General features: G+C 44.4%; 1 protein-coding gene across 2 annotated transcripts in view; it reads right to left on the bottom strand.

The window, feature by feature from the left end:
* Positions 1-509: 509 nt before the first annotated feature.
* The window catches only part of LOC137379755 (aldo-keto reductase family 1 member D1-like), a 108,352-nt gene continuing 82,543 nt past the window's right edge, over positions 510-26,318 (bottom strand). For both annotated transcript variants that reach the window (XM_068051080.1, XM_068051081.1), the window contains exons 5-9: positions 20,382-20,504; positions 15,706-15,815; positions 5,625-5,790; positions 1,177-1,259; positions 510-709 (exon numbers count right to left, since the gene is read on the bottom strand). In XM_068051080.1, the coding sequence (XP_067907181.1) occupies positions 667-709; positions 1,177-1,259; positions 5,625-5,790; positions 15,706-15,815; positions 20,382-20,504 (525 nt within the window). In that variant the 3' untranslated portion in view covers positions 510-666. The remainder of the gene's footprint in view (positions 710-1,176; positions 1,260-5,624; positions 5,791-15,705; positions 15,816-20,381; positions 20,505-26,318) is intronic.

The raw sequence follows: 26,318 nt of genomic DNA on the forward strand, positions 1-26,318 counted from the left end.
AAGCCACAGCCCTCAAGGACACTGTTACTGTAGTTGGTAGAGTGACCTGGTCAGTCTGGAGATCTGGTGAAGGACTGACCACCTGAGACGGACCCTAGTTCACAGGATTCCTAAGCAACCAGTGTCATTGTGAGTATGTGCTGTTGTTCAGAGATTTAATAAAGGTTTATCACATTTAGTGAAACATTATCCAAGTTGCTGTTTGCATTTATATCAAGAGTTAAAACAAGAACCTTTAGACCAGAGAGGGGGTCTTACAAGAGTCATAACGGCACAGAAAGAGGTCATTTGGCCCATGGGGTCTATACCAGCTGTCAATAGAACAATCCAGTCAGTCCCACTCCCCCGCTCTATCACTGTAGCCCTGCAAGTTTATTTCCAAACTTATTCAATAAGAAGGGGCTTTTACGATCTATCTACCAAATGGAAACATCCCTAAGAGTTATTGTACTCAGTCGATTGTACGTCAAACACTCTCAATTCTGATAGATGTGACCAGACACAACAAAAACATTTGTAAGACTTTCTTTTTATTGTTAATCATTTGTCTTGGAAGAAAGTGTTTTCTGGTCTGTACTACCAGCCTCTATTCAGTTCCACCCTGCCTCATTCAGGAATCCGGAATCACTCGTCCATCCTTGCACCTGCTATAACAGAGTCTGGAGTTCAGTATTCATCATTGAAAGGATATTCTGGGTGATCACTCCACCTGCAGCAATGGAATAGAGAGTGATGAGTTAGCATGAAGCAACAAAATACATGCAAGGCCAGGTTCCACCAATGGCACAAATTGTGTGGCTAAGCCACACAGACCATAAGGTCCTGATTTGCTGAGTCAGTTGGTCTCAGTTGAATGGCAATAAAGATGGCCCAATTGGCCTCAGTACCAATGGAGTAGGTAGAGTGAACATCAACTTTCTCCTGATAGTTATTTAGATACTGCTAATGGAAAGTGTTGTTGCAGGGTGAATCTAGGACTGGGATTGGATGAGATCAGCCTGGTCTGTTTGGACTATTATCACACCATTTGGTGCATCTTTTCCCTGAACCATCAGGACTGGCTGGGGTTTAACAAGTAATAAACAATTATGTTGTCTTTAACAGTTAGAGGCTGCATTAGATGTGAAAGGAAAGGTTCCTGACAGTGATTTCTGTTTTTACAGATGGGAAACTTACATTAAAAGTTTCACATAACGCTCGTTTCGGTTGAGAGCACTGATCATTTTCATTTCTTCACTGGTCAAAGAAAAGTCAAAAATCTAAGAAATGAGAGAAAAAATTAGAGGCAGTGAGGAGAACAAGAAAGAAATTCAAATTTGTATTGGTTAAAAGTTAATCTGCTCATTACCTTGAAGAGTTTTCACACTGGTACCACTGGAGATCCCATTCCCTATCCAACTCAAAACTGAGGGTGACCTGATAGAGGTCTTTAAGATAAGAGAGTGGTAGCATAGAGAGGTTGTTAGAGAGTGCAGTATTAACAGAGGGCTACAGTCAGCAACTTAGCGCAAGTGGGAATTCAGTGAAGTGGGGAGAAGTAGGTTCCTGCTTGTTTTTTACCTCCAATACTTGTCGAGGCTTGAGGTAGCAAGAATTTAAAACTTTTGTTCTCTGCTTAGTCCAAGTTAGTGTTTAAAAAGAAAATAAATAAAACTCACAATAAACTAAAAATTAGATATAAATAATCCAGACGAAGATTTGCAGATCAGGTTGTGTATCTGGACTGCAGTATGTGGGAATTTGTGGAGAATGGGACTGTTCAGTTGGAGGTTGAGTTGGAGATATTCTGACACATAGGGAGGGGCAGCAGTATCTGGATAGTTTGCTCCAGACTTCAGTCACACCTCGTAGAGAGGCACAGGTTCAGAACCGGGGTTGGTGTGATGATAGTGTACAGAGTAAGGGGAACCCCGGTGAGATACAGAATGAGGATCTGCAGAAAATGTATCTGGATAGAATCAATGTACTTGCACTTGCAACCTGTGAGGGTAAGGATAAAGACTGTTGGAAGGTCAGCTAGGATGCAGAGCATGGCACCTTGGAGTCGGAGGCTGTCCAAAGGTGGGGGGTGGAAGTGGGATAGGAGGAGGAGGAGGAGGGGAAGTGTAATGTTGGAGTTGTAGGATAGTCAATAATTAGGGACACCGAGCATCCTTTGTAATCAGGATTGAGAGTCCATATAGTTTGTTGCCTGTCTGGTGTCAGGGGAACGACATCTCGAACTGAATTGAAAGAATATTGGAGAGGGACGGGAAGGATCCAATCACTTTGGTCCATGTTGGGACCGACAACATTGGGAAGAGTAGGCAAGAGGTCCTGTTTGATGAGTACCAGGAACTAGGAGCTAAATTAAAGAACAGGACCTCAAGGATTACAATCTCCAGATTAATACTCAAGCTACATGCAAATTGGAGGAGGAATACACAGATTAGGGAGGTGAACATGTGGCTGAAGGTTTGGTGTGAGAAAGAGGGGTTCCATTTCATGGGACACTGACACCAGTATTGGGACAGGAAGGAACTGTGTCTTTGAGACAGGCTCCATGTGAACCGGGCTGGGACCGGGGTTTGTGTGGAAAGGATAAACAGGGAGGGCACAAGGACTTAAAACTAATAAGTGAAAGAAGTAAAAGTGAACTGATCTACAAGCTGCTGCAAGTGACCTTAATTATGGGATGTCAGCATAGTGCTTGTCTGTGTCTGCAGGAGATGTCAGAGATAGGTTCTTTACACAGAGAGTGGTGGGTGCGTGGAATGCGCTGCCAGCGGTGATAGTAGAAGCAGATACATTAGGGGCATTTAAGCGACTCTTGGATAGGTACATGGATGATAGTAGAATGAAGGGTAGGTAGTTAGTTTGATCTTCGAGTAGGTTAAAGGTTCGGCACAACATCGTGGGCCGAAGGGCCTGTACTGTGCTGTACTGGTCTATGTTCTATGAAACTTAATCTCTAATTCTGTTTATGCCTATGGATACACGACACACCCACACTAGCATGCATACAGGATACACACATGCAAATAGAGACAAAAAATTAAAGTGGAAAGATTTGAGGAAATATCTGAAGAGTTGTTGTTACGGTTCTTCGGGCTCACTGTAGAGTCCTTTTGTAGGTAGATCTCGCTTTTCGTTGGGGCCTGGTTCACTTAAACCCGGTTCACTGTAGGAGACTTTTCTTCCTTGGGGTTCATGTGTCTTCAGTCGGTTTTTGGAGTTCCGTGAGAAAGAGATAGGAGCAGACAGACAGGAGAGGAGGTCTGCTTCAGTCCAGGAGCATTCTGCTTTCCGCCAGTTCAAACACTATCTCTACAATTTAAAACTCCCCGAGTTGGGCAGCAGGGTAGTCACGTGACTGTCTGGTATAACCACTTCTGGTTTTGTGTATTGTGTGTGTCAGGGAATGGCCCTTTGTCTAAAAAGACTGTTTGTTAATATGCAAAAATGTCTTTCCAGCCAGGGGCCTGGCAACCCCTTGCAACAGGCCTTCTCTTCTCAGCAATAATTTGAAATTTAATGTCCTTGTGGCAAAATTAATGTGCCTCATTCTTGGAAGGTGGGGGCCTGCATGACAGTACATTTTTCCACAATTTTAGAGGTCAATTTTCCTCCCGTTCTCCAAATCTTTTGTTTATCTGGTGGTTCAGATTCTGGCTTCAAGCCCCCAAGTTTTTATGACCACATGGTGTGACAATGGGTGGTTCCAACTCTTCAACTCCCCACCTGACCACAGTGAATGTATTTGTATTAGCATTTCACCCCTTGGTGTTTTGTTTTGCAAATAACCAAGCAGTGACAGGTTTTCTTGTAGGTTTTAAAAAACAGGAAGTCAATTGTTTATTGATCAGTACGCCTTATCCCAAAAGTGTCGCAACTGCATCCACTCATGCATTCACTTGCCCACATATGCAATATGCACACGCACATAGGAGCAGACAGTGGAGAAGGAAACAAAGGAAGATAAAGTTTAGTGGCGGGGGGTCGGAGGTTGGGGGGAGGTGTGGGGGGAAGGTTATGGTAAACCTGTTGAATTTTCTTGGAAATCAAGTTCTCGATGGATGTAGGCCTGAGTTGATTGTTGATTTTTCTCTTGATTGAAGGTGCAATTGACAACAATGAGTTACTTTAGCTCTCACTGCTATACAATGTAGATGTCGTATTCTGTAGCAGGGCATGTGCTTTCTGACTTGGCTGCAACACAAGCTGTTAGGATGTTGCCTCTTCTTCTCTCTCTCTCTCTATTTATCTATCTGGCTGTCTTTTTGTTAAGGCAAAGTTGTTATCTCTTACCTCCTGTTAGGAAACACTCTGGTCTCTTCCCCATGGTGATCACACAATGGTCCAGGACATGGCTACTTCTCATCTTCTTTGTTTCAGAGGAAGACATTCAATTCTGGAATGTTTTAGGACAGGTGTAGGATGGGTTCAATTGACACCTCTTGGCTTTGAAGATTTGTCCATTGTCTTTGTCTTTGTCAGATGGTTTGAATACACAAAGGGTTTAAAGGGATAAAAGGATATGGGGCTAAAGCGGGAACAGGTTACTGAGTTGGCTGATCAGCCATGATCATAATGAATGGCGGAGCAGGCTCGAAGGGCCGAATGGCCTACTCCTGCCCCTATTATCTATGTTTCTATGTTTCTAAAAGGACAATCCCTTTTCCTTCAGTTGCAATTTTGGACCATTGTTCACTTTTTAAACAAAAGTTCATTTTTTAAAGGCATAATCAGTTTTTCATAACCCTTCAGAGTTAGTCCATGATGTTGTATCATCACACATCCAGTGTGTGTGACACCGGGAAAGCTTATTAATCATTTTCTCAACCTGCCCTGCCACCTTCAACAATTTGTGAACATATACCCCCAGGTCCCTCTGCTCTTGCACCCCCTGTTGAATTGTATCTTTTATTTCATATTGCCTCTCTTCACTTTTCCAAAATATATCACCTCACACTTCCTCTGCATTAAATTTCATCTGCCACGTGTCTGGTCATTCCACCCGCCTGTCAATGTCCTCTTCAAGCTTATCGCTCTCCTCCTCACACTTTACAATATTTCCAAGTTTTGTGTCATTCCCAAATTTTGAAATTGTGTTCTGCACACTCAAATCTATATCATTAATATATATCAAGAAAATCAATGGTCCTAACACCAACCCCTGGGGAACCCCATTATATAACTTCCTCTAGTCTGAAAAACAACCATTCACCACTACCCTCTGTTTCCTATCAGTCACCAACTTCATATCCATGCTGCCACTGACCCTTTTATTCCATGGGCTCTAACTTTGCTGGCAAGCCTGTTATGTGGAACTTTATCAAATGCCTTTTGGAATTCCATAAACAACACTTCAACTGCATGTGGAACTTGCTGCCATCACGAGTAGTTGAGGTGAATAGTACGGATGGATTTAAGGGAAAGTTAGACAAGTACATGAGGGAGAAATGAATAAAGCTATATTGAAAGGGTTAGATGAAGAGTTTAATGGAAGAAGTTTCCAGCAGGCACTAGTTGGGCCAAATAGCCTCTTTCTGCACTGCACAATACATTTTATGTAATTCTTTGTAATGTTACACATTTAAGTAAAGCTTTATCTCAATGTAAAATAATTTTAAACAAAGCTGTACCTCAAAATTCTGTTTGATGCGATCTGGGTTGAAACTTTTTGGAATAACAACAATGTTACGCTGAATCTGGAAACGCAGAGCCACCTGGGCGCTCGTCTTCTTGTACTTTGTTGCCACAGAGTTGAGGACAGGGTCATCCAGCAAAGGAGGAATCTTGATGTTCACCCTGCAGACACAGACAAGCACTATGTTGGTGGTCAAATATTCCCCTCCAATTGTGTCCCGAGAGTGTCACTTTTGATGGATATAATTCTGTAGCTGGCGGCTGCCCTCTGGTACCTCACCCCATTGCCAATCTGCAGCTAGGAGCCAAGATAGTGATTGTTGGAAAGCTATTTAACTGTCGAAGGCATCACCACTAAACTGGCCCTATCCTCACTTGATGTCTGCACATATACTCACAGTCTCCAGAAGGGATCTTTGATCAACACCCTGGGGCAAGATTACTGAGGCTGATTGTCGTATCTTAAGTTAGTAGTTAACCCAACACAGAGAGGGAATTCAGCTTGGGCTTTTCTGGGTCTATACAGCTCAGCACCATTTCTCCACTATAATCAAATTCCTTACTGTAGGTTTAGCTATAAAGTGTGATATACAGACATGTAACCAAATCCTATGGTAATGGGAAGTGGGTGAAGCGACAGGTGCAGTCACACTGGATGTCGTTGTCCTAGATCTACAAGTAGGCAGACCTTAGATGTTGCCCGGTCGCTAGATGTACCCGGAAGCAGTGTCAGGCAGCACCATGTGATGACTCAGCTGCCCTTATTTAGGATGTACAGCTGGCCAGTGTTCACCACAGGAGCCAATAAAAGGACATCCCCAGGTGTTTCTGCTCCTGCACACCCATTAAAATTGTGCTGTTTAGTTTAAATTGCCTCTCCTCATTCGTCCTGACAAAATGTATCACGTTCCACTTCTCTGTTAAATTTTATCTGCCATGTCATAGAGTCAGAGTCATTTACAGCACAGAAGGAGGCCATTCGGTCCATCGAGTCCATGCCGGCTCTCCCTGGAGCTATGCTGTCAGTCCCACTGCCCAGCTCGATCCCTGTAGACCTGCAAGTCTATTCCTCTCAGGTGGTCATCCAACTTCTTCTTGAAATCATTGATAATCTCCACTTCCAGCAGCTTTGTGGGCAGTGAGTTCCGGTTCATTACCACCCACTGCGTTCCTCACATTCCTCTTGCAACTTTTGCCTAAAACTTTCAATCAGTGTCCCCTAATCCCTGGACCATTTGTTCATGGGATCAGCATTTCCTTGTCTAACTTATCTAAGACGATCATAATCTTGCACACTTTTATTAAATCTCCCCTCAATCTCCTTTGTTCTAAGGAGAACAAACCCAGATTTTCCAATCGAATCTTGTAACTAAAATCCTCCATTCTTGGAACCATTCTGGCACATCTCCTTTGCACCATCACAAGGACCCTCACATCCTTCCTAAAGTGTGGTGACTTGGACTCCAGTTGGGGCCTAATCAGAGCTGTATAAAGGTTCAGCATAACCTCCCTGCTTTTATACTCAATGCCTCTATTTTTGAAGCCCAAGATCCCATATTAGTTTTAGTTTAGTTTAGAGATACAACACTGAAACAGGCGCTTCGGCCCACCGAGTCTGTGCCAACCAACAATCACCAATTTATACCATATTCCCTACCACCTACCTACACTAGGGGCAATTTACAATGGCCAATTTACCTATCAACCTGCAAGTCTTTGGCATGTGGGAGGAAACCAGAGCACCCGGAGGAAACCCACGCAGACACAGGGATAACTTGCAAACTCCGCACAGGCAGTACCCAGAATTGAACCCGGGTCGCTGGAGCTGTGAGGTTGTGGTGCTAACCACTGCGCCACTGTGCCGCCCATGTGCTTTACTAACCACTCTCAATATGCCCTGCCACCTTCAAAGATCTACGCATATGCACCCCCAGGTCCCTCTGTTCCTGCACAATCTTTTTAGAACTGTGCCATTAAGCATATATTGCCTCTCCCTGTTCCTTCTGCCAATATGCATCACCTCACACTTGTCAGTATTGAATTCCATCTGCTGCCTGTCTGTGTCCTATTGCAGATGGCTCATATCATCCTCACAGTTTGCCGCATCTCCAAGTTTGGTGTCAACAGCAAATTTTGAGATTCTACTCTGTATTCCAAGATCCAAGTCATTTATATAGATCAAAAAGAGGATTAATCCCAGTGTTCCTTGGGGAATAACACTGTCTACCATCCTCCAGTAGAAAGGCAACCACTTACTATGACTGCTGTTTTCTGTACATAAGCCAATGTTTTATGCAATTGGACACTGATCCTCCTATTCCAGACTTTTAGGTGGTACCTTATCAAACGCTTTATCAAAATTCATATAAACAACATCCACCTCATTCCCTTCATCGACCTTCGCTGTTCATCAAAAATTAAACTAGATCCTTGCTGAATGTCCTTAACTAACTCGAACCTCTCCAAGTGTCTGTTGATATTTTCCCTGATTATCATTTCTAAAACCTTACCCACCACTGATAATAAACTAACTGGCCTGTAGTTGCTAGGACTGTCCTTACACCCTTTCTTGAATAAGGATGTCACATTTACCACCCTCCAATCCCCTGGCGCCTCCCCCATATCCAGGGAAGATTGTAAGATTATGGTAAGCCCTTCTGCTATCTCCATCCCCATTTCCTTTAGTAACATGGGATGCAAGCCATCCGGACCAGGTGGCTTATTGACCCTAAGCATAGCCAGCGTTTTTAGTACCTCCCCCCTCTCAATTTTTATCCTATCATTGTCTCTACTCTCACTGCTTCTACTGATGTTTTGTCAACCTCCATTTCCTTAGTCAACACTCATACAAAGTACTCATTAAGTATATTAGCCTTGCTCTGTGCCTCTAAGCATATATTACCCTTTATGTTGTTTATAGGCCCCTCTCCTTTCCTCTTACTACCTGCATACTATTTACATGCTGGTCAAAGATCTTTGGGGGTCATTTTTATGTTGACTGCTTTTCTATTTTCATGTTCTCTCTTTGGAAGTCTTATTTTCCTTTTCTCCTCCCCTCTCTATTTATTGTATATGGCCTGGTTCTCACTTGATGAGTTCACCGGACATGCATCATGCACCCTCTTTTTTGTTTTGTCATCATCTCTATCTTCCTCATCATCCAAGGATCCCTGTTCTTGGCTCCCCTATCTTTCAACCTTGTTGGAATGTTCCTAGCCTATACCTGAAGCATCTTTTCCTTAAAGATAACCCATTGTTCCGATACAGCTCTTCCTGTCAGTCTTTGGCTCCATTCTACCCTGGCTCGATCCCTTCTCATTGCATTGAAATTTGCCCTCTTCCAATCTAGACGTTCTACCTTATTTTGTTCCTTGCTTTTCTGCATTACTAATACAAACTTTATGATATGATGATCGCTCTTACCCAAGTGCTCCCTCACAGACACTTGGTCCACTTGGCCTATTTCCCAGCATCAGCTCCAACAATGCCTCTTTTCGAGTTGTGCTGAGAACAGACCTAGCAAAGAGGTTCTCCTGAACACATTGTGATTTCCCTCTATTTGCTCCTCTATTTCTCTCTCACTATTTGGAGGTCTATAGAACATGCCTAGTAGCGTGATCCTCAACTCCAACCAAATGGATTCTGGTTTCAATGTCTAATCAGCACTGTGGCCCCTCCTCCCTTTTCTCTTTCTCTATCTTTTCTGAAAACATTGGGCTGGATTTTCTTCCCAGCCCAGTGTCGGGTGTTGTAGTGGGGTGGAGGGGTCGGAGAATCGGAGCAGCCTGCCATGGAACCTGATGCCGAGATTGCCGGGCCCAATCTTGCTGGTGGTGGGGAAGCTCCTTGGCGGCTCCTCCGCTGGCATGGGTCCCACGCAGGGCGGCCGCTATTTTCCGCACCCACCGCTGCTCCTGGCCACTGGACAACAAAATCCAGCAAATTGTTTCCTCGCATATTAAACACCCAGTCTTCAGCATTTTTAAGCCACGTTTCTGTTATTGCCACTATATCATATTTCTGTACTGCTACTAGTTTGCTCAGTTCCTCTCAAAGTCTGCTAATATCCTCCTTACTGTTTAATACATTTCCAAATGTTGTCGTCATCTGTAAACTTTGAAATTATGTTCTATATACCCCAGTCCAGGTTATTTAAAAAGAGCACTGGTCCTCATACTGACTTCGAGGGAACATCATTATATACTTTGTTCCAGTCTGGACAACATCTATTCACCGCTACTCTCTGTTTTCTGTCCCTTAGCCAATTCTGTACCCATGCTGTTACAGTCCCTTTAATCTCATGGGGTTCAATTTTGCTAACCAATCTATTTTCTGATCATTTACAAAACACCTTTGGAAGTCCATAAACACAACAGACTACCCTCATCAACCCTCACTGTTGCTTCAAACAACTCAATGAAGTTAGTCAAACATGTTTTGCCTTTAACAAATCTGTGCTGACTTTTATTTATTAGCCTGTACTTTTCCAAATGCTGATTAATTTTATCCTAGATTATTGTCTCTAAGTTTCACCACCATCATAGACTTACTGGTTTGTCGTTGCAGGGTTTGTTCCCTTTTCAAAAAAAAAACAGGAGTGTAGCATTTGGAACCCTTCAGTCATCTGGCACCACTCCCATATCGAAGGTTTGGAAAATTGTGGCTGAAGCCAGCAAAATTTCCACTCTCACTTCCTCAGTAACCTTGGATGCATCCCGTTCAGATCGGATGACTTTTCTATTTTGAGGATTAACAACCTTTTAAGTCCAAGCTATCGACCCAAAATTGCTATTATTTCCTCCATAACTCATACATTGGCAGAATCTTCTTGTCTTGTGAAGACAGATACTAAGTATTCATTTAGTACCACGCCCTCTGCATCCACAAGAATATCTCCTTTTCAGTCCTTAACTGGCCCCACCATTCCTTTCACTATCTTTTTGCTATTTATATGTTATATGACTTGGATTCCCTTTTATGTTAGCTGCTAATCTATTCTCATATCCTCTCTTTGCCCCTCATTTCCTTTAAAATCTCCTCTATTTTCTACATTCAGCTTGGTTCTCTACTATATTATGAACATCACATTAGGATAACTGAAGCCCGTATTCAATACTGCTTTGTTACTTTGCTGCCCAGCAAACCACGGAGTAACTCAATCTAGCGGTAAGAAGCTGCAGAAAAAAGCAAAGACAAACACAAAGTCATCAACCATGACAGTGGCATGCTGGAATGTCCTCACCTTACTTCATCATCAAACTAGCAGTGGATCTGAACACCATTCAGCTGTAGTAGCCAGGAAACGTAGACAGTATGGTGTAGATATAGCTGGCCTTAATGAGACAAGACTAGCAGGAGAAGGCCAGGTTGAAGAAATAGGATCAGGTTACATTCCTTTTTGGAGTGCCCAACCTGCTACAAAATGTAGAGAGACAGGGTTGGTTTCACCATCAGGAGCGAGAATTCAACGGATCTGGAAAATCTTCCCAAAGGCGTCAAACACCTGATGAGACTACGCCTTCCCCTGCAACAACACTGTCGACACACAACACTCAAGTGCATATGCTCCAACAGTGACTAACATTGACGATGTAAAGAACAGGTTCAATGATGATCTGGACTATCTCCTAAGATCAATCCCGAAAAGACAACAAAATTATCCTTTCGGGCGATTTCAATGCACGAACCGGACATGAGCACATCACATAGGCAGGCATCCTTGGATCAACATGGAGTTGGAAAGGAAACTCAAATGGAGCTCTCCTACTTTCAACGTGTGCCATAACCAATATCACATTCTGACTGGAAGGAGAATACAAGATAACCTGGCAACACCCACAATCTAAGCAATGGCACCTCCTTGATCATGTGCTTGTCAGACAAAAGGAAAAGTCTGACATTAAGATAACTCGTGTCATGTGAGGAGCTGATTGCTGGACAGATCACAGCCTAATTTACACCAAGCTGAGTCTAAAGATCCAGCCAAAACATTGGAAAACAACTTGCCAGGCATGGCCAAAATAAGATGTCAAACTCCTCAAGAACCCTCCTATTGCTTTAGAACTTGCTGCACAACCTGGCACCACTCTGAAGTTTGATCTTCCTCCTGCAAGTGACGTAGAATGTGAATGGAAACAGCTCCATGCTCAGATCTTCAAGAATTCAGTAGATGTTCTAGGATACTGCAAGTGTAAGCATCAAGACTGCTTTGCTGAAAATGCTGAAACCATCTCCTATCTTCTTAAACAGAAAGAACTCACACATGCACATCCTATAGCAGCCCCATAGTCAACAATCAAGCATTAAGCCTATAAAAATGCCAAATACAAGCTCCAACGTGCTTGAAGAGAAATGCAGAACAACTGGTGGAATGCAAGAGCCGATGAACTGCAACATCTAGCTGAGAGGCATGATCCGTGTTTCTACAATGTACTGAGGACTGTATAAGGCCCACCCACCATAACCATTGCTCCCATCCTAACAGCTAATGGAAATGAACTAATCATTGATAAGGCAGCTGGAATGGAAAGGTGGTGTGAGCACTTTGTCGAGCTCCTCAGAGACTCCCACATCTCCACAGATTCTCCATCAAATTGAGCTGCCTGAGAAAGAAAGCTAGTCTCCTCCTCCTTCCACTGACGAGGCAATTAAATCAACCAAACAAGATAAAACTCCTGGCTCAGACGGCATTCCAGCTGATATTTGGAAGTGTAACAGTACAGAGTTTGTTCACAAACTTACAGCCGTCTTCAAGAGTATCTGGGATCAGGAAGAAGTTCCACACGGATGCCAACATAGTCAGCATCTGGAAGCAGAAAGGATTCAACATTGTGGTAAATATTGAGAAATAAGTCTTTCTCAATGGCAGGAATGATCCTAAGACAGCCTCATAGATGTCCTCCTGGATTCACTGTGTGGTTTTTGGGCTAACCATGGGACAGCCAATATGGTGTTTGTAACAAAACAACTATGAGAAAAGTGCAGAGAGCAACATCAGGATCTATATATGCTGTTTGTATATTTAATTAAAGCTTTTAACAGTGAGTGTGAACCTGGTCTATGGAACTTGCTCTCCATGCTAGATTGTCCCAACAGGTTTGTCAAAATCCCACACCTACTGCATGATAGCATGGTTGGAAGTGTTTGTGCCTGTGGTGAGATGTCCGATGCTTTCACAGTAACCAACGACTTAAAGCAAGCATGTGTTGTGGCTTCCCAATTCTCCAATCTCTTCTTTGCTTCAGTGCTTAAAGAAGCCACTAGAGACATGTTTGCAGGCATCAACATTAGGTTCCATTCAGGGGAAACTTTTCAATCTCTCCAGACTGTGTGTCTCCATCAAGGTCACAGAGGCAGCAATCAGAGCTTCTGTAATCACATGACTGTGCCCTAACTGCCCACAACAAGGAAGACATCCAGATACGGCACACAAATTCTCGAGTGCTGCCAAAAACCTTGGCCTCCAAATCAGTGTCTCCAAGACTGAGGTTATGTTTCAGCCAGTGCCAGGCACACGCTATGAAGCACCGTCAATGGCACCAGTCTCAAGGCTGTAGAAAAATTCTCACACCTTAGTCATGTGCTCTCTAAGGATGTCACTATTGATGATACCTGTGCACACATCCAGAAAGCAAGCTCTGCCTAAGGCCTACTCCATGATGGCATCTGGAAGCAGCATAGCATTAAGCTGAAGACTAAAACCAAGCTTTACCAGGCTATTGTCCTTACCACCCTGCTGTATGGCTCAGAATCTTGGATCTGCTGTAGGGGCAACAACAAAGCTATGGATTACTTCCACCAAAGACACCTGAGGTCCTTTATGAGAATTCGGTGACAGGACAAAATCACCAACAACAAGGTCCTCCATCATGCTGGGCTTAACAGCACGGTGACTGTCGTGTTCCTTGTTTGCTGTACATGAATATACCAATCACACCGAAACGATTGGTATGAACAAGATAGGCTCTTTTATCTGAAAACTAGGACTGTTACAGATATATTACAAGAGAGTCCATGAGGAACATCGAGCCTTGGAATCCACACCTTACAACTGGCATGGTCACATGCTCCATGATATCACTTCCCTTTACGAAGATCACACCCACTCTTTGTACATGCCCTTAAAGTAATATAATACAACAGAGACCACCATCCAGGGAATTCAACTTAGATGGACAGGTCATATCTCCCACATGGATGATTACAGAATCCCCAACAGATCTTCTTTGAGGAACTGTCTTATGGCAAATGATATCAAGGTGGTCAGTATAAACGATATAAGGACACATTAAAAAAGAGCCTTATAAACCTCTGCATTGCAGACCACCTCTCTTGGGAAAACACAGCAGCTGATTGTCTGTATAGAAGCACACACTGAAATCTGCTTCAATGTGTTTTGAGGATCATCTACGCCAAACTCGCAACAACCGATGTGTCCAGAAAAGGTCAGAGGTGGTGCAGCTGCAGAAGTTCCTCCAACAACAACAGTATGAACTGCCAGTTCTGTGGACGTCCATGCTGAATCTGCATCAGATTCCTCAGTCACGAGGGGACGCACAGGAGAGGATGAAATCATTTACAGCTTGGACATACTCTGAACAACAAGGACCCTATCACGATACAGCTCAGTAGCATACTCGAAAGTGACAGCTATTTATTTATGGTGCAGTGTTTTAAGATGGCTCTGCATTCAGAGGCAGATCTGTCATACAGATAAGGCTGTGGGCATGAAAAAATTAAAGCACACTTTACAGCCAATTAAATAATTTTGAAGTGTAGTTACTGTTGTGATGTGGGAAATGTGGCAACCAATTTGTGCACAGCAAGATCCACAGTGGCGCAGTGGTTAGCACCGCAGCCTCACAGCTCCAGCGACCCGGGTTCAATTCTGGGTACTGCCTGTGTGGAGTTTGCAAGTTCTCCCTGTGTCTGTGTGGGTTTCCTCCGGGTGCTCCGGTTTCCTCCCACAGCCAAAGACTTGCAGGTTGATAGGTAAATTGGCCATTATAAATTGTCCCTAGTATAGGTAGGTGGTAGGGAAATATAGGGACAGGTGGGGATGTGATAGGAATGTGGAATTAGTGTCGGATTAGTATGAATGGGTGGTTGATGGTCGGCACAGACTTGGTGGGCCGAAGGGCCTGTTTCAGTGCTGTATCTCTAAACTAAACTAAAAAGCAGTGAGCAGGTGATCTGTTCTACTGATAAATGTCAGGCAAGACCGATGGGAGAACTCCCATGGTCGTCTTCAACTTAGTGCCAAGGGATCTTTAATGTTCACTTGAGAGGGCAGATGGGGCCTGTTTAACATCTCATCTGAAAGATGGCTCCTCTGTCAGTGCAGCACTCCCTCAGCACTGCACTGGAGCATCAGCCTGGACTTTGTGCTCAAGATTCTCGAGTGGGACTTGTACCCACAACCTTCTGAGTCAGAGGAATGAGTGCTACCCACTGGGAACTGGCTGACACTTGACTACTATATAGGCAAGGGTAACTGTGGTTTTACAATTTGGTTCAGTGTCCCTGGTTAATCGGTCAAGATTCTTGCCCCAGATTATATCTCGTGCTTGTTGCAAACTGCACATGTTTGGGATCACACAGGGCAGGTTTGTGCAGGTAAAGTGCTCTCAGTGAAAGAGGAAAATTGCCCAGTCCCAAAACTGCAAACATTTTTATCCATAGCTACAAGGTTTGAATATTGCTGAACTGTGACCTCAGCAGTGCAAAGGTCGAGAGTTAGAATATTAAACTCACTAAGGCTTGGAGTAACTGAGCTGGGGAGTGGCTTGTGTTTACCCAACAGTTCAGCATTTACTGCTAGTCACAGACACTAGCCTGCAGAGTGAAGGGGCTGAATTTACAACACCATAAATCAGTTTAGGATATAAAACCATGCCAAGATATCTGATTCCAATCACTGCAGCAGCTGAGGCTCAATGGACTGACCTTGACCTGGACTCACCGTCTCGCCTCACACATGGAGAATGGTCAGTTCGGTGGCACTGCACTCCAGTCGGGAGTCAGCACCTCAGAGAGTGGTGGGGGGAGGGGGGGAAAAACAGCAACAGGACTGCTTACCAGAGAGAATCTCGACAAGTTCCCAGGGGGCTGTAGCCCACGATGACAATGCCATGGGAGTCACAGAATTCCTTTAACTTGGGCTGAGTAAAGTATGGGTGACATTCGACCTGAGAAGAAAAAGACAAAAAGAAAAAGCCTCTTGTAATTTTGACCAGTGGACACAGATATGGGCCTTGCATCATTCTGTGTAAATTACATTCCATATAAGGAGCCCTCAGTCCAGTTCAGAGGGAGCATTCTCACCGCAGAATTATCAGATTGTGAATTCAAGCCCACTCTCAGACTGATCAGAATGTGGAAGTTGGGGGAACTTTGGGAAAAGGAGGAGTCAGGGAATTAGTAATCTGTGGCAGTGAAATCTGAATGAGGCAGTAGTTAGTTTAGTGATACAGCACTGAAACAGGCCCTTCGGCCCACCAAGTCTGTGCCGACCATCAACCACCCATTTATACTAATCCTACACTAATTCCATGTTCCTACCACATCCCCACCTGTCCCTATATTTCCCTACCACCCACCTATACTAGGAGCAATTTATAATGGCCAATTTACCTATCAACCTGCAAGTCTTTGTCATGTGGGAGGAAACCGGAGCACCCAGAGGAAACCCACCCAGACACAGGGAGAACTTGCAAACTCCACACAGGCAGTACCCGGAATTGAACCCGGGTCCCTGGAGCTGTGAGGCTGCGGTGCTAACCACTGCGCCACTGTGCCACCCATTACAGCATTGACAGCATTGATAGCATTGACAGAAGGGTGAAGAGTGGGTGTGTAGAGATGTGATGCCAGCTCAGTTTAGTAACGTTAAGTGCAGTGGAGTCGCTGGGGTCAAATCAGCAGGCCCTGGCAAGCTGAGGGAGGGGGTGGTGTTATGGGAGGAGGGTGGGCATTTAATGCAGGGAGAAGGGGTTAACCTATGTGGAAGATTTCCCAGCAGGCATCCTCTGTGGGCCACAGATTGCCCATGGAGGAGGGGCCCCCCCGAAGCCCACAGGGAGGCTGCCTTGTTTTACCAGGTGAACTTACCGTGTGGTGGAGGTATCCCCCACCCCACCCGCCCCCACCCCCGCCACCACTGGTTAAACCCCAGTGGCAGCAGGAAGAGGTTTTTAAGTGACTGCTAATAGGCCACTTAAGGGCATCAATTGGTCTCTGGGCGGGAAGGTTGGCCTTTCCTGCCCCTGACAAAATTCTGGTGAGACAGGAAGGTGACAGACCCTCTGCCCCTCGCCTCTTGTCACAATTCTGTAGGCCCCTCACTCCAGGGGGCCCATAAGAGTCCGCCAATGCATGGTAAAGTCCTCACCATTGTCGGAGGTGAGGGTGGAGAAGGCAGCCCAGAGGGGTTTAAGAAGACTGTTTGTAGCAGAGAAAAGAATCTTTGCATTTCACGACAGCCTGGAATAATGAGCAGTTTTGGCAGATGAGAGTAGACCTGAAAGTGCTTCATGTTGTCCACCAGTTCTGGCAGTGACTGGCTAAAGCTGTTGTCTGCCATATCCATTCAGACTATGTTCCTTGGACTTAGCAGCAGAGATGAGGGCTATCCTGGGTGAGAAATAGTAATGGTTTTGATGGGGACTAGAGCATCAAAGGCAGAGGGGAAGATATGGTTGAGTAGATTGGTATCTGTAGAAATGCAATGGCGAATGCTTAGACAGTTGGAAATTTGAAAGTTAACTTGTAAATGAATTGGAAGCAAGTTTTTTCCTGGGGCAGACACAGAGGGAAGTTGGGTGGGAAGGGGGAAGGGGATATGGGTACAGAGTGATACAATGAAGTACAAGATAGGCAAATTGATGGCAAAAATAGAGATAAATGGGTTGATCTCATCGCCATTACAGAGACGTGGCTGCAAGGTGACCAAGGGTGAGAACTAAATATTTCAGGAAGGTGTTAGCCCCGATAATAAAGGATAATATAAAGAGAGTAGTAAGGAAGGATCTGGGCTCAGAAGAGCAGGAAGGAGAATTAGTGTGGGTGGAGGTAAGAAACAACTAGGGTCAGAAATCTGGTGGGAGTAGTTTATCGACCCACTCTCCCCCCACCCACACCCCCCCAACAGTAGTTATACTGTTGGACAGAACATTAATCAAGAAATAAGAGGAGGCTGTAACAAAGGAAATGCAACAGTAATGCAGAACTTTAATAAAAGCAAAATACTGCAGATACCGGAAATTTGATGTAAAAACAAAAAGTGCTGGAAATACTCAGCAGGTCTGGCAGCATCTGTAAAGTTCTGATGTAAGGTCACAGACCTGAAATGTTAACTTTGTTTCTCTCTCCACAGATGCTGCCAGACCTGCTAAGTATTTCCAGCACTTTTTGTTTTTAAATGGGGAACTTTAATCTTCAGATCAAATTGGCAAAAGTAGTTTGATGGAGGAGTTCAAGGAGTGCATGTGAGACAGTTTCCTCGAACAATTTGTCATGGGACTAACCAGGGAAGAGTCTATTTTGGGTCTTGCCTTATGTAATGAGACAAGTTTAATTAGTGCTCTCACAGAAAGGAGTCCTCTCGGAAAGAGTGATCATAATTGGATAGAATTTCACATTGAATTTGAGAGTGACACACTTAAGTCCAAAACTAGAGCATTGAATTTGAATAAAGCCAATTATATAGGAGTGAGGGACAGGTTAGCTAAGGTAGATTGAAAATTAGATTAAAAGGTATGATGGCAGATAAACAATGGTGAACATTTGGAGAAATATTTCATAATTCTCAACAAATCTATATTCCACTGAAGAATAAAAATTCCACTGGAAAAGTGATCCACCTGTGGCTAACTAAAAAAGTTAAGGATAGTGTTAGATTAAAAGAAGATACTTATAATAAAGTTTTTGAAACCAGCCAATGATGACCAAAAAATTGATAAAGAGGGAAACAATAGAATAGGAGAAAAGCCAGCCAGAAATATAACAGATTGTAACAGCTTCTAAAAGTATGTAAAAAGGAAGAGAGTAGAAAAAATAATTATGCATCCACTAGAGGCTGGGACAGGAGAAATTATAATGGGGAATAAGGAAATGGCAGAGACGTTAACCAAATATTTTGTATCTGTCTTCACAGTGGAAGACAAAAACAATTCAAAAATAGTGGGGCCATGGGTCTAATAAGAGAGAGGAATTAAATGTAATCGATATTAGCAAGAACAAGTAGTGGAGAAATTAATGAAACTATAAGCCAACAAATCTCCTGGACCTGATGGCCTGTATCCTAAGGTTCAAAGCGGTAGCTGCAAAGATAGTGGATGCACTGGTCATGAACTTCCAAAATTCCCTAGATTCTAGAACAGTCCCAGTGGACTGGAAGTTAGCAAATGTAACACCACTATTCAAGAATGGGGGGAACAAGAAAACAGGGAACTAAAGGCCAGTTAGTCTGACATCAGTTGTCGGGAAAATACTGGAATCCATTATTAAGGAAGTGGTAATGGCACTTAGAAAATCAAAGTATGATCAGGCAGGGTCAGCATGGTTTAATGAAAAGAAAATTGTGTTTGACAAATCTTAGCTCTTTGAGGATGTAACAAGTAGGGTAGATAAAGGGGAACAGATGGATGTAGTATTTTTGGATTTTCAAAAGGCATTCAACAAGATGCCACATGAGAAGTTTTACAAGATAAGGATTCACAGGGTTGGGGTAATATATTAACATGGATTGAGGATTGGTTAAATGACAGAAAACAGAAAATAGGGCTAAACGGGGCATTTTCAAATTGACAGGCTGTTTCTAGTGGGGTGGCACAAGGATCAGTGCTGGGGCCCCTGCTATTTACAATTTACATTAATGAATGAGATGAAGGAGCCGAGTGTAATGTATTGATGTTTGCTGACGATACAAAGCTAGGTGGGAATGTAAGCTGTGAGGAAGATGCAAAGAGTCTGCAAAGGTGTTTCGGTGGGTGAATGGTCAAAAAGGTGGCAGATGTAGTATAATATTCATTTTGATAGGAAGAATAGAAAAAATATACATTTTTAAATGGTAAGAAATAATTAAATGTTGGTGATCAGAGGGACTTGGGTTTTGTTATACAAGAATCACAGAAAGTTAACATGTAAATACAGGAAGCAATTAGGAAGGCAAATGCTCTGTGGGCCTTTATTGTAAGGGGGTTGGAGTTCAAGAATCAGAGATAGTCTTCTCTGTGAATGATACAGTGTGAGTAGCAAGGTCACATGAAATGGCAAAGTCAAGGAGGTGGCCATTAACATGGGTAACGGAGCTTATTTGGAGGGAGAGATTTAGGGGTGACAGGGGGGCAATGAACTCAGAGCAGAAAGAGATTAATGAGCTGAGATGAAACTACCAGAGGATGAGAAATTGCCCAGTGCAGAGGCTGAGGGAGGGAAGCAGGGAAGATATCTCAGTGAGAAATTGGGCATGGTACTTGAGTGGGCAGTAGAGAATGAGGATGTTAAATGAGAGGTTAGTGGGATGGAACAAGGGGAGATACTCAAAGGAGGAGAAGGTACTAAGGGTTGGGGGGATAGATCAAGGTGTGATTTGGTGACAGGACCCACACCATGACCGTGACAGTCTGGGTGGGACAAGTGGTAGAAAATATAGCGAGTAACGAAGGCTTCTGTCAAGGTGAAGGTTTCACGATATCTGCTGAAATAGGTAGAATTAGAACACCATACCACTACATGTTGTAAATGGACAATACCTGGTTTACTGCTGGCTTGTACTTCAGGCCTGGTTTGTTGAGGATCTGCTCCAACTGTCTGCGATTGAAATTTGACACACCAATCGACTTCACCAAACCAGCATCTTTACACACTTCCAGGGCCTAGCAGGTAAAAATTGTGATACAAAAGCCAAATATTGTGGATGCTGGAAGTCTTAAATCAGACCTGAAACATTAACTCTGTTTCTTGCTCTCTCTCTCTGCAGATGCTGTCTGACCTACTGAGAATTTCTACTATTTTCAGTTCTTAAATTAAATTCTTTTCACTTTCATTTTATCATTAAAATCACCTGCAAAATTACATCCTGAGTGTGAATTTTGTGAAGATGTTTTCATTGGGCTACATACCAAGACATTCATTAGAACTATAGAACCATAGAAATGTTACGGCACAGAAAGAAGCCATTCAGCCCATCATGTCTGTGCCAGCTGAAAATACTAGCTGCCGATTCCAATCCTACCTTCCAGCTCCTGGTCCGTAGCCTTGCAGGTTCCAACACTTCAGGCGCATGTCCGGGTACCTTTTAAATGAGTTGAGGGTTTCTGCCTCCACCACCGATCTGGGCAGTGAATTCCAGACACCCTCCACCCTCTGGGTGAAAAAGTTTTTCTCATGTCACCTCAAATCCTTCTACCAATCACCTTAAATCTCTGCCCCCTGGTAATTGATCCTTCCTGTCTACCCTCATAATTTTGTACACCTCAATTAAGTCAGCCCTCAACCTCTTCTGTTCTAAGGAAAACAACGCCAGCCTATCCAATCTTTCCTCGTCGCTGCAACTTTCAAAACTTCTGTATTTAAAGGAATTACTGGGAATTCCTGACACTTTCCTCATCAAAGATTACAAGGGAAAAAAATTGCTACAGAAGGAGACTGTCCCAGCTTTCATCGCCATGGTGATTACCCTCCATTTAAAGCACAGGCCCTGTTTAAAGGGACAGAGCTAGAAGCTCCACTGACATCATTGGCTGCTTCTGATACCCAGCTGCTGCTTTTGATTTTTTTGATGGGAGAAACTGGCAGGCAAGGATTTTCCTCCCGGGGAGGGTGTTTGTGTCGCACTGGGAACCTCCACCTGTACCCAGCTAATTTCCTGGCATCAGACTGGTTAAAATATCATGCTGGACTCACTGTGTCATTGGCACTTTCTCCTGAGAGCTCATCACTGGCGGCGGGGAAGGAGGGGGGGGGGGTTGCTGTGAGCAGAGGATGGGTGTGGGGAAATATCTGCTGCTGATCTGCCTTTACCAGCTGCAGAAACATGTTATTAAATGGATATTAATTCTCCGGTGATGCACAGTGCTCTCGAATTGATGACACTGGGCAAGAAAGGACTTTTGTTTTATTATCTACCCCTCCTCCTTCACAGCATTGGACAGAAGGAGTGAGGGGAATCCAGTGGCTAAGATTTCCATTAATACCCGATAAAATGTATAAGCTCATTCAATATCAGAAAATGTCATCAATCTGGGCACTTCCACACCCAGGGTCAGACTCCCACACCCACACCCGGGGTCAGACTCCCACACCCGGGATCAGACTCCCACACCCGGGATCAGACTCCCACACCCGGGGTCAGACTCCCACACACGGGGTCAGACTCCCACACCCGGGGTCAGACTCCCACACCCGGGGTCAGACTCCCACATCCAGGGTCAGACTCCCACATCCGGGGTCAGACTCCCACACCCGGGGTCAGACTCCCACACACGGGGTCAGACTCCCACACCCGGGGTTAGACTCCCGCACCCAGGTTCACACCCCAATACCTTAGGGTGTTTCATTGTAGTACTTACCTCCAAAACGTCAAAACTAGCATCTGGCCTAGTCAGGATGCACAAACAGTTCAACTGGCTTTGCAATTGTTGTTTCTTTGTCAGATATATCATCATCTTTCTGTGACGACCGAGCACGATTGACCGGATGGGAGTAACACTCTCCAAATAGGATTGTTGATTTTAAATTATTCCCGACCTACCCTGCTTAATATCTAAACCAATATATTTAAAAGCCCCACAAGCCTGACTCCTAATCTTAAATTCGATGCTAATCTTACTAATATCTAATTTCTCAAATTCCACAGAACCATCGCATAAGAAATTATCAACATGCATCAAGAAGACACCTGAAAGTTTTACTTCATGATACCAATATAACATTGCCAGATCTGCTTTTAGTTGAACACAACCTATTTTCAGCAAAATTGGTCTCACTGAAAAATACCACACCCTGGAAGCATCATTCGGGCCATTGACTTATTTGTTTAATTTCCATAGTTTACCTTCTCCATCGCTGTATCTTTGGGTGGTTTCAGAAACACTTCTAACTGAAAATTATCACCCTGCAGATATAGAAGAATGAGAGGGGATTTCATAGAAACCTACAAAATTCTAACAGGACTGGTCAGACTAGATGCAGGAAGGATGTTCCCGATGGCGGGGGATTCCAGGACCAGGGGTCACTGTCTAAGGATAAGGGGTAAGCCATTTAGGACTGAGATAAGGAGAGATTTCTTCACCCAGAGACTGGTGAACCTGTGGAATTCTATACCACGGAAACCAATTGAGGCCAAATCATTAAATATATTCAAGAAAGAGTTAGATATAGTTCTTTGGGCTAATGGGATCAAGGGATATCGGGAGAAAGCGGGAACAGGTTATTGAGTTTGGATGATCAGCCATGGTCATATTGAATGGCGGAGCAGGCTTGAACAGCCAAATGGCCTACTCCTGCTCCTATTTTTCTCTGTTTCTATATGTGGCTTTTATGTCAATTATTCTGCACTCCAATGAATATTTGGCCAAAGGAGCTAAAAAGATTTTCCAGATTACTTTTCCAGCTGTGGGAGAGTTCACTCTAACATCTGTATCACCAAGTCACTCTTCAAAACCCCCAGCTATTAGCCTCACTTTAGCCTGATAAGTGCCATCTGCAAAGTGTTACGATCAGGGTCGAATAGTTCTCTTTCCCCTCTCCTTGTTTGACCTCAACAGGTTTACTTATTTTTTGACAAGGATATGCTTGCCAATTCACTGAGTGTTTAACTGTTTACGAGCTGTGATCATAAAAAGAACCAATCAGACAGGTTTTCTTGAGTTTACCAAAGAAAGAGGTTAGACTTATTGTACTTAAATTGATCTAGGTAAACCAAAAAATATGCTGTGACTTTCACACACTCACTCAAAGTTCTCTCTCACACACACACACACACACACACACACACACACACACACACACAGGTATTACAGGGCTAGTGGGGGAGGATAGATTGGTTAAAGTAGATTCCAGAGAAATAAAAGAGGTATACAATCTGTGGGGGTTGGTGACTTGGCTGGCTTCATGCTGAATTCAGTGGTTGTGCGACTTCCCTTTGGTGGTCCTGAGGCTTCTGATTAGGAGATGTTGACAGCTGATTTGGCTGTCCTCCTGGAGACAGTAGTGTCACTAGTTTCCTTCAAATTGTCTCTGTCTGCAATAGGGGCAACCCTGGGTGGTCATGGTCAGCAAACAAAGTTTGAAGCTTGCAAGGTGGGTGGGAGAGAGAGAAAGGAAGGAGGGACCCCACTCAGGTCGTCTCTCATCAGCATCTAGCTGGTTGTCTCAAAATGCTGAGAAAACAGAAGCATAAGCACACGGAGGGTGAGCCTGTCACATGAGTGTCACCAGTGATTCAAGCATGGTCATTACTAGTGCATTCTCTCTTGCGACTTAATTAGTCCATGTCTCGGAATCCCGTTCTCACAGCCAGGGTCCTATTGTTCAAGTGATTAGGTTCTAGTGATTAGGTTTAGTGGCTCATCTCTACCAGTTGAATACATCAGGTCTTGCTAATAGGAACAGGATCACTCAGGTCATTGTCCTTGATGAGTTTGTGAAGACATGCAGTCTGCATCTCAATGTAATGGAATGTGGAAGGTCCAGTGATGCTAATTGTATCGTAATGTGGAAGGTACAGTGATGCAAATTGTACTAAGTAATTCATGACAACGCTACTTCATCGGACACGTCATCAGGATGCGCTGCGGTGCGCACATGCGCAGACGGTCTCATGCCCACTGCGCATGCGCTGCGGTCCGGCTTGCCAGGACCGCTTTGCGCATGCGCAGATGACGCGGTACGCACATGCGCACACGGTCTCCTCATCACTGCGCATGCGCTGCGGTCCGACTTGCCAGGACCGTTGTGCGCATGCGCAGATGACGTCATTGCGTTACGTCGTCTTCCTCGGGTACGCGCCAGTTTGGCCTCTGCGCATGCGTCAAAGCTTCGGCGCGACTTTTTGAAAGTGGAAGGAGGGGAGGTTTCGTCGGGCATTTTCTCGCATTTTATCTGAATTATTTATTCGTTTTGGAGACTTGCTTCATTTTTATTTGACAGAGGAGATTGTTCCAAGGTAAGTTGCTCTGCCTTTGTAAGTTGCTCTGAAAACATTTCCATTGTCTGGGCCACCGCATGTTCTCCAGTCCCTGTTGTAAGTTGCTCTGAAAACATTTCCATTGTCAGGGCCACCGCATGTTCTCCAGTCCCTGTTGTGAGTTGCTCTGAAAACATTTCCATTGTCAGGGCCACCGCATGTTCTCCAGTCCCTGTTGTGAGTTGCTCTGAAAACATTTCCATTGTCTGGGCCACTGCATGTTCTCCAGTCTCTGTTGTGAGTTGCTCTGAAAACATTTCCATTGTCTGGGCCACCGCATGTTCTCCAGCCCCTGTTGTGAGTTGCTCTGAAAACATTTCCATTGTCTGGGCCACCGCATGTTCTCCAGCCCCTGTTGTGAGTTGCTCTGAAAACATTTCCATTGTCTGGGCCACCGCATGTTCTCCAGTCCCTGTTGTGAGTTGCTCTGAAAACATTTCCATTGTCTGGGCCCCCAATTGCCGCTGGCGTGCATCTCAGACACCAACGACGACAGGCATGGCTGCTGCCATTGTGATTACAGAGGAACAGCCAAGGCCCCTCAGCCACAATGAAAAATACCGCTTGCTTTCAGATCAATTGTACCAGCTACAACAGGCCGTTCTGCAGAGTGGAACGGCAGCATTCATGAGGAGACTGGACTGGCTGTGGCAACAGACTCTCCGCTGGCAGCAAGGACTGGCTGATGAGATGGAGCCATTTACTATGCCCAACAATTGCCCGGAAGCACCTTCGGATGGAGGTGGCCGCGCGCTGGACATCAGTCACGTGTCACAAACCCTGGATCCTGAGCGTCTCACCCCCTGGCCTAATGATCTGATGGACCATACATATGCCTGCCTGTTCAAAGCTCCACTTCCCCTACCTGCGGTACCCTCTCCTTGCTGCTCAGTTACACAGTTACCTGTTCCTGCACCCATCAGGGCAGTGCACATGGACACACAGTTACCTGCTCCTACACCCATCAGGGCAGTGCTCATGGCCACACAGCCACATGTTTCCCCATCCGACGTTGAAACAACCATGCAGAGCCTTGTGAGACTCCGCAATTGCCAGCTGCTGCCTGTCAAGCAGAGAGGGCGTCCAAAGGGGTCAAGCACTTGGGGAACATTCAGCAAGAAGAGACTGAGCACTAAAAGAAACAAGCATGCCGTGTCCAGTGGTAGCAGAAATGTGAATGCTCTTGCTGTGAACACAACTGGTGATAGTAGTAGGCAGGATTAAATGGGAAGACGCACGAGTAACATAACCACTTGCAGGGAACTGCTGGGCTAAATGGCCAGCTTTATGTTCATAGCCCAAATGAAATGTGCTTCTTTTCCAGCACCCTCACATCATTCATGTTTTCCCTGAGAGCAGCATTGAACCATCACGAGATAGGGGCAGTAACATCATCCTGCCTCCTACAGCTGAGGTGGGTACTAAGTGATTCATTGGCGGTGTTATCAGTACATGCCTTTACCGCAGAACACAAAGCATTCTCAACAGTAATTTCATTGGA

This window comes from Heterodontus francisci, chromosome 18, assembly GCF_036365525.1.
Source record: "Heterodontus francisci isolate sHetFra1 chromosome 18, sHetFra1.hap1, whole genome shotgun sequence".
In the NCBI taxonomy this organism is placed as follows: domain Eukaryota; kingdom Metazoa; phylum Chordata; class Chondrichthyes; order Heterodontiformes; family Heterodontidae; genus Heterodontus; species Heterodontus francisci.